The sequence below is a fragment of the Topomyia yanbarensis genome, chromosome 2 (genome assembly GCF_030247195.1).
Source record: "Topomyia yanbarensis strain Yona2022 chromosome 2, ASM3024719v1, whole genome shotgun sequence".
Taxonomy (NCBI): Eukaryota; Metazoa; Arthropoda; class Insecta; order Diptera; family Culicidae; genus Topomyia; species Topomyia yanbarensis.
The window spans coordinates 29,163,178-29,176,126 of record NC_080671.1 but is presented as its reverse complement, the minus strand read 5'-3'; the positions used below and the strand labels follow the sequence as shown (position 1 = coordinate 29,176,126).

The following is a 12,949-nucleotide window of genomic DNA, read 5'->3' as shown; positions in this document are numbered from 1 at the left end:
CAGACATGACAAAATTTAGCAACCTGTAATTTTCGAAATGACGAAACATTACCGTGTCCGTTTAATTTAACGTGAAACATATTCTTTACATGCGCAATGACACAAAATTACACTTACTGCCATTGAAAACTAACGCCATATGTTGAGTAAAATTACACGATTTACAAAAATCAACGTCATGTAAAATTAAAACCAAACGTAAAACTAAGTCATTTTGATGCTCGTATATGTCAGGGTCAGGAGACGTAAATTTACACGACTTTTTCTAGGTGTGCACGACTGGAATTAAAATATGTTCGTTTTCAGAGTCCGGAATAAAATCTGCGTTGCGTTGGTTAAAGTCTCCGTAAATGTGAACTTTAACCTCGGCTGGGAGTTCAGATAAAATTTGTTCAGCAATTTGGAAAAAGCTTCGTACGATGTTATATTAGCATGCTCTGGTGGGAGATATACCTAGGCAAAAACATGCATTTCGCCGGCAATGTTTGATTTAACCCACACATGTTCAAATTCCTTAAACTTCACTGTGAATAGAATTTCTGAATTAAATTGAGCCGAAACACCCACAAGAACTCCCCCGCCAGACTTCTTTTGAGATTCGTGAAGATTTCGGTCATCTCTGAATACGTTAAAACCAGTGCCGAAAATTTCTTCACTTTTTACGCTATCATCCCAGCTAGTTTCAGTTCCTAATATAACCAAAAAATGACGAACCTAATGTACGTTTATAAATTTCTGCCATTTTGGCTGGACTTTTCATCCTATTAAAGTTTTGACAATACATACAGTGCTACCTAGCGGCAAAAATGCGAGTTAGTGGGTTTTCTCCATGTAAATTGTCGAAAAATCTCATGCAAACTTCAGGCACGTTGGTCCGGTAGCTAGACTTGTCCGATTTGCTTCACATTTGGAACAAGTACTCCTGGTGGGACTAGGAATCGACTCAGGGGTGGGCCGATTGAGTTTTAAAAAAATCATTATTTTTCTGGGCAGTCTATGCAACACTTACTAATTCGCTTGAAAATTTGAAAAGAAAAGAATTCGAAGCATCAATTTTGTAGAATTAAGAACAAAGTACTGAAAAGTAATATTGAAAAAGTTATCAGGCAAAACCAAGCCGAGACAAAAGAATGCATAAACCCATCTATTGCAGTAAACCACTAAAATAATCATCAAATCACTAAATTTACCAACAAATCCTCCCAACTTACACAAAAACGCCAGACCAATAAATCAACCTGTGACTGTGGTGCAATATTTCAATTACATACGATTCTCTATAGTTTCACTTCCCCAAAACTCACTAAGCGATATCCATTTCGTTTCAGTCTCCGCCTGCCGCAGTCCACCTGCAAGATCCCAGCTAGCCCGTATGCGACCCAAGCTGGCAATGGCAATCACAACAACAATAATCCAAACAACAACAACAATAACAATCTAAACAACGTGATCCTAGTTCCGAATGGAAACGTTACCAATCTGCCCAGTCCAGCCGCGAACAGTGGCAACGGGGGCGGTCAGCAGAAGCAATCGATGCTAGAGAAGCTAAAACTGTTCAACAGCAAAGATAAACAGGATAAGACTGCCAAATCTACCACATCGAAGCGAACGAGTTCCAGCAGTGGATTTTCCTCCGCCCGAAGCGAGCGGAGTGATTCCAGCCTCAGCCTGAACGAGGGACCAGTGGGAAAGATTAAAGAATCGGGGATCAAAAAAACGGACACTGCCAAACTGTCATCATCATCATCGAAATCATCGAAGCTTATCTCGTCCAAGTCCAGCTCGAAGGATGCTGGATCAAAGGTTTCAGGAAAGTTGGTCGATAAAGGGAAGAGTAAGGACCAGCTCGAGACGCACATTCCGATCACGCCAAAAGCGCACAAAATTCCGACGGCCCTGACGACGTCGACCAACGCCAGCAATCCAAAGACAGAATCCAAACTGAAACCTGCCCCAGTGGGAGGTTCGTTGTCGTCGTCGTCGTCGTTGTCGGGTAGCAGAAAACTTGATACAAAATCCGAAAGTAAAACTAGTTTACTGCAGCAGCAGCAGCAGCAAACTCAGCCACCGAAAACGGTGGTGGCTCCACCGTCAGTAAGCACTGGGATTCCGAAACCGATGGCCGCCGTGAAGGGAACAAGCAAACCACCACCACAGCAGCTTCAGCAGGAATTCAAGCAAAAGGACGACATAGCCAAATTAGACCGGGCACTGGCCGGGTTCGGGGGACTTCAAAACGGATTAGTTTCACCACAGCACCATCAACATCCACCTCCGCAGCAGAACAACATATCAAACAACAACAGTGAACGAATGACGGTGGTGAACCCGATTAGTGTCAGTGGGAATAACAATGTCCTCGGAAGTCCTCTTCACAAGCAGCATCCCCATCAGCACCAGATCCCGAGCTGTATGAGTGACAGCATGCACTCCAACTCAACGCAAGGTGCTTCCGTCGGTCAGCACTCTAATTCCAGCGAATCTAGTGGTGGTGTTATCTACAGACCCAGTGGCTCCGAAAGTGGTTCCGAGCAGTTGTCGGGCTTGCACTCCCCTCAAAAATCATCACCATCCTTCCTGTTCAACGATGTCAATTTGAACAACGCCAACAACAACAAGTTCAATACCGTCCCGAACAAAATTCTGAACACGGGCCAGCAACCGAACGGTACCATCTACGAGCAGGAGGAAAAACAAATTACCGTCGTCCCGATGAGGCCGCTGCTACGCGGTTACAATAGTCACGTGACATTACCGACGCGTGGCGCCCGCGGGCATCTCTTCATGTCCGAATACTGCGAAGATCTAGGAGGCCAGGGTTACTGCAGCGATGGGGATGCGTTGCGAAAAATTCCCGCCCGCTACTCGGACTCTATCGAGAATGGTTACCTTTCGGAGGGTGGTGGTGGAGGTGGTGCCGGTGGAGGCATCAGCATGCTAACCGCGGCCGGTCGGCAGCAGTACATCAGTTCGCTGAGGAACCGCACTCCGCTGCCTACTACGATCGAGGAAAGGTGAGTGGGGAAATTGATAAACATTAGATTTTTTTTGTTGCAGTGGTTTTAAATGTTTGCGTGACTGAAGGGTCGGCACCGTTTAGATTTAATTATTCTAGGGTGAGAAAAAAAAAACGAAATTATTGTATAAAATTTATATGTATTCAAACATTGATGACGACTTTTCGTAACTCAACTGATCGGCTGGCATACAAGCTTATTTATATCGTTGACCTAAAACAACAAGTAAAACACTGTCTTATCTAGCGAAAGACTTGTATTGACACGAATAATTTATGTTCCAAATGAAAATGGAAGATGGTGTCATCATGCCCCGGGTTTGGGTTGGCTCGGCAGAAAAAAAACACGAACCCTTCATTCATACGCCCAGCGCCATTTCCAGACGATGGTTGCTGCGTGTGTGGGATGGAAGCGTGGTTTGCAGTGTTGCCGTATTCTCCTTTATTTGCATATGTTAAAATGTTAAATGAAACTATTTCTGAAATATTGTAAAATTTGTGTTTCTTTAAATCACTGGATGCTTAGAGCTCTGTATTTCCCCAATGCTCTTGTCCAAATTGTGAGATTCGTAAATTTGTAGGTTAATGTACTATTGAATTAATTTCTGAAAATACTTATTGTCTAGACATCAATATGCCTCGCTAGATTCGTCCTTGATTTTTGAAAACATGTTTTCTTATAATTGAAAGCATTGAAAATTTTGAAATTCTGTGCGCTTGATTCCTGGATTTCTAGAGTTCGCCATTTTCGAAACTCACCTGTTATTGGCATCTTCTATTTTTATTCAGAATTGTCTCAATTAATAACTTCTTTTGAACATGTTTTGGAGTCACTTGTTACCTGAGATATTCCCCGAAATTCCGGACATTCTGGACGTCTGAATTTCGTTATTGGTTGTAAGTAATGAAATTTCATATTTCCTAATACATCAATGGTAAGTTACACATTCTGATCAGACGGAGTCAAGTAGAATCGCTCCCGAAATTCCATTATTTCATCTATTTACGAGATCATTAATTCATTTAGAAGATACAGGTATCTTATAGGACACCCTGATCTGTATCCTCTCGAACTGGTTATTCTGATCTTTGGCAATCGATTTTCTATGGGTTAAGCTAGTAAAACACCATTTTAGTTAGTTCTCAAGACTAAAGCTTCGACTTGAGTTTTGATAGTTAAATAGTTATTATAAATAAATTTCAATTTAACAAACAAAATGGAACCGTAATATAAGTTGGCAAAATATACTAAGAATATAGTTTGATCATGTTAAATTGCTCTGTTACTGATTGCGATTACTTACCCAAGGACATGTTGAACAACTCACTATATGACACATTTGACGAAATCGGTGCATGGTCAAGATGAAATTTTGCACACAATTTAGAAGTGATCCTGCTCATGTTTCTATTGTAATCCCGTCCAAAATTCTGATTTGTTTATTGCTATAAGTTCAACTAGAACTCTGCTCAATATTTTGACTTCATCTGATTCAGGCCTCCGAAAGGATCTTTTCCAGAATTCTGATCAAATATGACCCAGGACTCTGATGAAGCAAGGTAACGGTAAAACACTGCGCAGGATTTTATCGCAATCTTGAAAATAATTTCTTCAAAATACTGATCAAGATTGCATCTCAAACCTAATTAGGATTCCCAAATAGAATTTCATCGTAATTCTGAGTAGAATTCAATTAGAATTATGAGCAGGTCAGTATTTTGAGAAGGTTTTTATCGGAACTATAAAAGGATATCATCAATCGACTCGATCGCATCACATATTTTGTATAAAAATATATCTCATGTTTGCATTATATTAAGCTGGCTTACATATCATTGGGGAAGTGTTAAAATGACTGCACAGAATTTAAACGATTTTCATAACTCAATCTGACAACCGCCAAGTCGATTTCTAATTCCACCACGACTATCTGTTTCAATTTTGAACTAAAAAGGGCAAATCTAACTACCGAACCAACGTACTTGATAGCCAAAAAAGATAACTTAACCATTAAAGTAACGATATTTTGTTAACGGGAAAAAGAATGAGTCAATTTTACACGGATCTTACCACGCATAGTAGTGAATCTTTCGTCAATTTCCATGGGGGCCGTACACTAATTGCGTAAGGCTTTTTTAGAGCTTTTCGCATGTTAGAACATTTTCCAGATACCTTGCGGATTTGAATCGAATGTTTGAAAAGAACAAAGTCGCTCTAACAACACGAAGAGTATTAACACTTCTTAACTTGTAAGGCATAGTGTAACTCCAGTTCCCGAACAGAACAATGTACAACCAAGAGCCAAAAAATTACTCATATTGTTTGATATACAAGGATTATATGGTACAAATGAAAATAGTTCCCTTTTCTTATTAAAAAGAATATTTTCCTTATGGATTTCATTTTTTAAACTTGTTTTATGATATTACATTGCGTTGCGTTGCGTAGCACGGTGTTATTCGTAGATGGTATACTAACGATTATCATGTTGCCTATGGGTAGTTCAACTCATCTTGCTTGTAAGATAAATGATCGGGTATGAACTTTATCTCTTTTGAGTTAAGTAAACCAATAACATGAGAATCGTTATTGCCGGCCACTACCATCTTCACCGATACTTAGGATAGGGTAGGAAATGTTGATGTAAGACCCACTTAAGGAAGGCCACCGACTCAGCGACGCTTCCATAGGTATTACGGAGTTGGATTAAAGGACAGGTATAGGTCTAGGATTCGCCACAAGCAGGCAATGCGACCATGAAATTAATATATTTTTATGCGGTGGGATGGTTAGTATCGGAGTGCACGTATACTCAGAGGAAAGAGATATTTAGTTATGTTTTTCTTGTGTTTAACTCTGGATTGCCGGCCATCGAGAGTGGTTGTCCCTAAACTGCTGCAATTTGAACTCCAAAACAGCCGGCCGTTGGAGTATTGCTACAACTCTAAGCCATATCTAATTTTTTTCGAAACTATCTAGTGTTAATTGTGAAGACTAACAAAGTTAAATTAGGGCTTGAAAAGTTGGTCAACGGGTTTTGGAACCTTCTCTGGAGTTTTAAGTGAAGAAGCTGCATCACGTATGTGTTTTGTAAATCAGTGCTCATCAATGTATGGGGATGCCTATCAGTTTTGGTGTGATTGCACGGGTGTGGAGAATTACTACTCCCGAGGTTTCTTGGTAACGCTTTGTCATTGGCTTTTGTCGGAGGGAAAAAGATGGTGTTCTGGCACGAAGGGGGGAACGAATAGTGGACTGTATAACTACTATCTTCGCCCAGACTTTGCCTTCGATCACTGGCTTTCTTTTGGTGATCTTCACACACAGTACGGGTTCACTTCACTTAGCTTTTAATTGCCATATAAGTTGGGAGTAGAAATTCAACCCGTGTGTACTGCTTGATAATCGATAGATAACTAACTTTATTGCTCAACATGATCGCGCTTATCTACCCGGTATCGGGTGTGCTTGGTGAGAGATATTGAGAGTATTGAGAGATGTTGAAAGTGATCTAATTTGATCTGGTTTAGGGATGCTTAAGTTTACCCAACATATCTTACTGGTACGACCAGATGGGCTATCGACGGATGATCAACTCGCGGAACTGTTCGGATCTGGAAACACCAGTGAGCAATTCTGAATAAGGATAACTTACGAGATTAAAAATTTATTTGTGATACCTCAGCCAATGGGCCCGGCAATTATTCCCCGAAAACGGAACACTTTCTGGAGTATTCAGAATTGATTATTCGTTTGTTAGACTCTAAAACGAGATTGGCCTACGTTCTCTGTCTGGAAGAGTAAAGAGTCAACCATAGAAAGTGGAAATAATGCGAAATAAATCTACTGTACGAATAAAGGACGTAGAGATGCTGCCTGAAACGGTCTTCGCGGGCAGATCAATAAAGGGTTCAAATTTTAGATAGAGAAACAAAAAAGGATGATGTGGTCATTGACTGTTATGTCATTTTTGCTCGAAACTGAAACTGACACATGCTGGTTGCGCTTCTGGATACGAGCCTCTCGAAAAAGTCATTTTTATATAAATGTTGTAAACATTAGAGCGAGCCCAGCGCGACCAGGATTCGCCTCGGGGTTTTCTAGCAAAAACGACACTAGTTGAATCACAAAAAGGCAAAAGGTATGAAAAATTGGAAATCTCTCACTTATCTACAATCCTGACTGGATTGTGTCCTCTTGCTGGTGAAAATGTCCCGCATTTGATCCGCAGATGAGCCGGAAATGTCTGTCAGATGGTTGCTTGATTTCCTACGGGTTGTGGATCTTGAGTTGATTGCTATTTTCTTTTTCCTTCTGTTATTCGCAGAACACTCTGCTAGCTCGACATTTTGTCACGGTTCAAGGACACGATGTGTGAAAAAGCACTTTCAAGCCCATCCACAAGACAATCACGTCAAATTTTTACTTTTCACTTGTTTTATGATATGACGTAAGAAAGGACTAACCCTCCCTCTCCCTCAGATGAGAATTTGTAAGATATTTTGAAACTCCCCCTCCCCCCATATGCCATTACGTAATTAGTATGTGGCCCCATGCATGTTTTTGTAAAAAAATGATTAAGCTTAGCTGACTACAAAGTATGTTCAGTAGAATACTAATACATAACATGAGTCATCTTTTGGAATGGAAAATAGTAGTTCGATATTTCACTGCATAGAAGGCGCAAAAACTAACTTTTTCATCGGAAATAGATTAAAATAGGTAGTCTTCGACAAAGTTTTAGAAAATCATTTTATAGTAATTCTTCTGACCATGTCAATATTCTATCTCTTTGAAAAGATAGCGATGATAATCCATTACATTCAGTGTCATCTAGCGGGGAAAATCCGATTGAAAAATCTCACATGATCTTCAAGCACATTGGTCCGGTGGCTAAACTTGTTTGGCTTGGTTCAAACTCTCATTTTCTCATCACTCTAATGGCCAATGGAGGAAAAAATGTTAAGGTGCATTTGGGTTTTAAAAATTTACCAGAATTTTAGATTTTATCTAACCCTAAATATTAAAACGTCACTAATAATAATTTCTTATTAACGTTCCAGATTTTGTTGCTTTTCTATAAATCCAAGGTAACATTCTGTTTTCTTTTTTTGAGAGTGGTCCAACTGAAGCTGTAGAGTTTGGTTCTCGGAAGGGCTCAGAATCACTCACTACAATTGCAGACGAGACGAAAAATATCACCTACTAAAAACTGCTTAAGGCCAATTTTAGCGGTCCGTGATTCTGTTTATTTCGCCTCGTTTATTTTTTTTGTGGATTTAGGGGAAAGCCTTATGGAATGAATCTTTTTTTGGTGTATCTCCTACAAGCTCTTCTCATCTTTTCAAAAAAATCTTATGAAATAATAAAACATCAACAGACATTATTTAGCCCTAGTGACATTACAATATGCTTAAGTCTATATAAAAACTAATATACAAAGAAAATCACATACAGTAGGATTCCGTTTTTGGCAAAAATATTTTTTTTTCAGTTGCCAAAACTGGAACCGTGCCAAAAATGGAACCTTACCTTAAAAACTTTTATTTTCAATTTGTGACATCATAAATGTTACAAGAACATTAATTATATAAGAATATGTAAAATGTATTGAAATAATAGAAAAAATCAACAAATTTAACTTTATTCGCTATGCCATAAAATATAGTAAATATGACTCCTATGTTTGCGTTGCGTAAGCACGGTATACTTCGTAGATTGCAGACTGATGACTCTCATTTCCAGCCAGACTTCTTGAGGAGCGTTGTTTGGGAATAACAATTGATCCTGTCCAAGCGAGAATTTCGCCTGAGAACCACCATTGCGGGCCACGGCCATCTTTACCGTAACTTGGGATATGAGAAAGGAAATGTTGATGTGGTACTTACTTAACGGAAGGCCCCGACTCAGTGACACTCCCATAAGTACCACGGATTGGGTAGTGGGTGGGTTGTTAGTCAGGATTCGCTTCAAGCAAGCGATGCGACTGAGACTATATTTTCGTGCATGTTTGAATAGTTTATTGACTGTAGGACACGTAAATCTTCTAGGCGTTTAAACTCTGGCTAATCGTTTATTGAGATTGTTTCATCGAAAAGAACTTGAACTCCGGACAGCCGGCTGTCGGGAGTGTTGTCGACAATGTAAAATGGACCGTAAACAATGAGTTTAAAAATTATGTCACGCAAAGATTACCCAATACTAACTAACTCTCTGTCATATTACCACGTTATTTTTCCCCTTGGTCTAATACGAATCAAATTATTTTAGTTTTTCCTTCATGTTGTAGTAGCACTTTTATGCCGCTACTAGCAAAAGTGTTCATGTTCTATGGAATTTATTCATATCTCTTCCTCCTAATAGCGTGGCAGAATTTATAAATGGTCCTCATCGGTATAATCACAAGCATATTGAGATCCTGTAACTTGATATTTTCCACCTCGTTCGAGTTAAACGTTCCGATATTACAAGACGCGAAACAGAAAACATACAAATGCTGCGTTCCTAAACGATATTAACAGCATGCACGAATCAAACACTCCCCGTTTCCAAATAGTACGTTCTTATTCTTGGCTCAGTATAACTGACTGATGAGTTAATGGACTAAAAGTAAAACATTAAATATGACCATAAAATATTTGTTCCTCGTGCTGAAATGATTGCCGCTAATCGATCTTGCGAATTGTCAATTCTCCACCCTCATACATAATTCAAAATTAATTCACTCAGACAAGACCATGCGTATTTCCTACCCGCATTAAACACCCAGTGGATTCGTTTCCTAGTTGGTCAAATAAACACTAAACAAACAAATAAATTAGTTTGTTCAGTCGAAAGAAATGTCGAAAACAAATTTTTGCTGATTTTTGTATGGAAAGAGTCAAAAAACATGATAAAGTAAGCGTACCCTATTCATAGGGTTCTAGAGTGCCACGCACCAAACATTCTTACCTTCATTGTGCATAGTTTGGACAGCGAAAATAGTTCCTGTTCGTGTATTTTTGTTGGCACCTTTCTTTCTTATACGTAGTTGAAGTTTGTGTAAAAAATGTAAAATTCTTCAATAACTTTGAAACGAATCCGTATTTTTACATACAGTCTTCGACAATATTATGTAGTTTTGATACCTACATATTTGTCTTGAACATAGTTGGCACGAAAAGTCACAATGAAAAAAGTTATATTAAAAAAACTATATTTAAGGGGGTTGTCATATAAAACGCCTTATAAATCAATAACCTTTAGTCCTACAAACTCAAGTTATTCAACAAAATTCTTCACTATGAGCATTACTAAAACTTTGTCGAAGACACCAACTTTCTACCTCGTCAGTATAAAAAGTTAATTTTTTTAGTTCGATCATAGTAAGCCATACCTAATTTAAATTACTATCAGATTGTGGGGAATATTTATACGAACAATTCCTCCAAAGAAATCCTGTGAATATTTTCGATGGCTTGGCCTCTAGTGAATTAAGTTCACGTTGTTGGCGTTTCCGACCACTGTGGTATGGTGTCCAAGTAATTGACGAATATTCCAACGTAGAGTGAACCAAGGAGCAGTACATTTTTGAAATATGTTTGCGTCCCGGAAGATAAAGCCAAGGGTCTTGGAAGCTTTAGATGAGATGTACGATATATGGTTCTTGAATGTCTAAGCATGATTTATTTCTATGTTTTGCTTCAGGTTATCCCATTGAGTTGGTGGTCGAATGAGATAACGGATGTTTTTCGATGTAGCCAATGACTTAAGCTGGGATTGCAAACGAACCACGTATTCGTTGTTTGAGATCAACGAAAACAGTTTTAAATTCTCAGTGCAAGACAGCTGAAACCAACTGATTGCAAAATGGACATCATGTACGTAAAGCAGAAAAATAAATGGGACGAGATGGGTTCCCTGAGGAACTCTAGATGATACGGAATCAATATTTTATCACATTTTACGCCCAACAAGATACATAATTTGAAAGACTCGGTAGAACCTAGCCGTTCAAATTTGACGATAGCAGTTTGGTGGTTTATTTTTTCAAACGCTGCTGAGAATTCTATGCAGATAATATCAAAGGCAACAAACTGTAGCGTTCGAATTATAGACGATGCATAAGACATAAAATTTGTACCTGTTGAACGTTTGGGAACAAAGCCATGTTGTACGTTTGCTATATAACTGAGGCGAGTGTGAACTAGAAAATCTAACACTATGCTTTGGAACAGTTTTGAAGAAGCTGTTCCACGATAATTCCTATCATTCTTTTTTTGAACCTTTGTTAAATACTGAAATAACAGTAACTCGGTACGATTTGTTTGAGAACTTTTTCAAACGGACCTTTTTGCAGATTTCAAACTTTGTAGTATTGGAATAGTCCAGGGAGGATATACAAGTGATTGACGCTGTTTCTTGGATACAAATTGATTAATTGCATAAAGTAGAATGTTTCAAAATTTCGATAGTACAGACGTTATTTTCTGATAGTATATCATTCCAGTATATGTTAGCAAGGAATTGATTCATGGATTGAGAACCAGCGACTTTGTAGTCAAAATAAATCGAATCAGAAATATCATTTAACATACACTTAGCACTTTCTGTGATTGTCACTTTAAAGGGGTGATGGTGGCAGCAAGTTTTTACAAGCGCAAAAAGAGCTTTGGAAACTGAGAAAAAATGAGAATCATGTTGTAGCACACAAAACTGAGATCGAGGATCTGCACCACTGCCCAGGCTTGTCCAACAATATTGCAGTTCCACCAGAGCGTTTGTTGCTGCTTACCTCAGAATGATCCAATCAGAAAAAGGGAGTACAGTGGACCGAATATTAGATGAAAAGGCGTATTTTTGTTACGACACATTTCGGTAAAAGCATAGACATTGTAGCAGCCGTCAGAGCACGCTAAAGCGTAGTCGGTAATATGTGTATTGATGCCTCCTACATTTTGATAGTATATGGTGAAGTGATCATTTATACTAACGACGTTCCTACGTGTTAGTTGGCCATTGGCACAACGAGGGGAGATATTTGGGACTGAGTATGAACGTTGCGCCGATTTAGGGCAGGCTCCGGATAACTGAACGGGAATGGAGTCTGATTATAACGACTTGGTTGCACTTATGGTCAGCTGGTTACAGATTTAACATTGCTTGACTGTCTAAAACAGGCAGATTATTGATGGTGGTAGATATTGCTGAATTGCTTGTCGTTGCACGTTGTGGTAAGGGTGACTTGTGTATATGCAAGTATGTTACTGGTCGCAACGTTGAACTACTTCTCGGAAATTTCGTGACGGACGGTACATTTGTGATATATAGCAGAGTCTGATTGTGATATGGATTATGTACGGTTCAGATGTGCGACATGGAGATTTTAATGATCGCGTGGGAACGAGCGTTTATATGGTCGCGCTTGAGACCGCTTGTATAAATGTATAAGTGTTTAATTACCGGGACGTTCTCATGTTCGCGAGATCGCAGATTTGGGTTTACGAGGAAGATCGCGAAGAGTTCGAGTGATTGTATGTTAACGTGTATAATCTAGTGGGCGTTTGTATGTCGTGTATGCTAGTGTATATGTAACTTCGCGTATAAAAATTGTATAATCGTGTCGTTATTGGCATATTCGCGTGAAATCTTGAATGTTCGCGCGGACCGCGAGTCTGATGTTTAATTTTGAGATGACGGCTTAGATATTAGCACTGAAGGCATTGATCTTGGGTGCTAGGAACAAGGGAAGAGGCTTCTGGGTGCGAGAGATTCACGATCGCGTGAGAGCGCTCCTTTGTATAATCGCGTTTAAAAAGTCAAATCACGGGAATATTTTTGCGTGACTGATCGTGGTACTTCCATGTTTGAGTTTGTGACCAGAGCTGTATTATCGTGCAGGACTCCAGCCTTTCTATGTTAACGGGTTTGATGACGTGGGCGTGTGTGTCGCG

The 12,949-nt window shown here is 39.2% G+C and overlaps 1 protein-coding gene across 1 annotated transcript in view; it reads left to right on the top strand.

Moving 5' to 3' along the window:
• LOC131679484 (protein sickie-like) overlaps window positions 1–3,235 on the top strand; it is a 259,274-nt gene extending 256,039 nt beyond the window's left edge. The window contains exon 5 of the mRNA XM_058960218.1: window positions 1,329–3,235. Coding sequence (XP_058816201.1) covers window positions 1,329–3,018 — 1,690 coding nt within the window. The 3' untranslated portion in view covers window positions 3,019–3,235. The remainder of the gene's footprint in view (window positions 1–1,328) is intronic.
• Window positions 3,236–12,949: the final 9,714 nt, after the last annotated feature.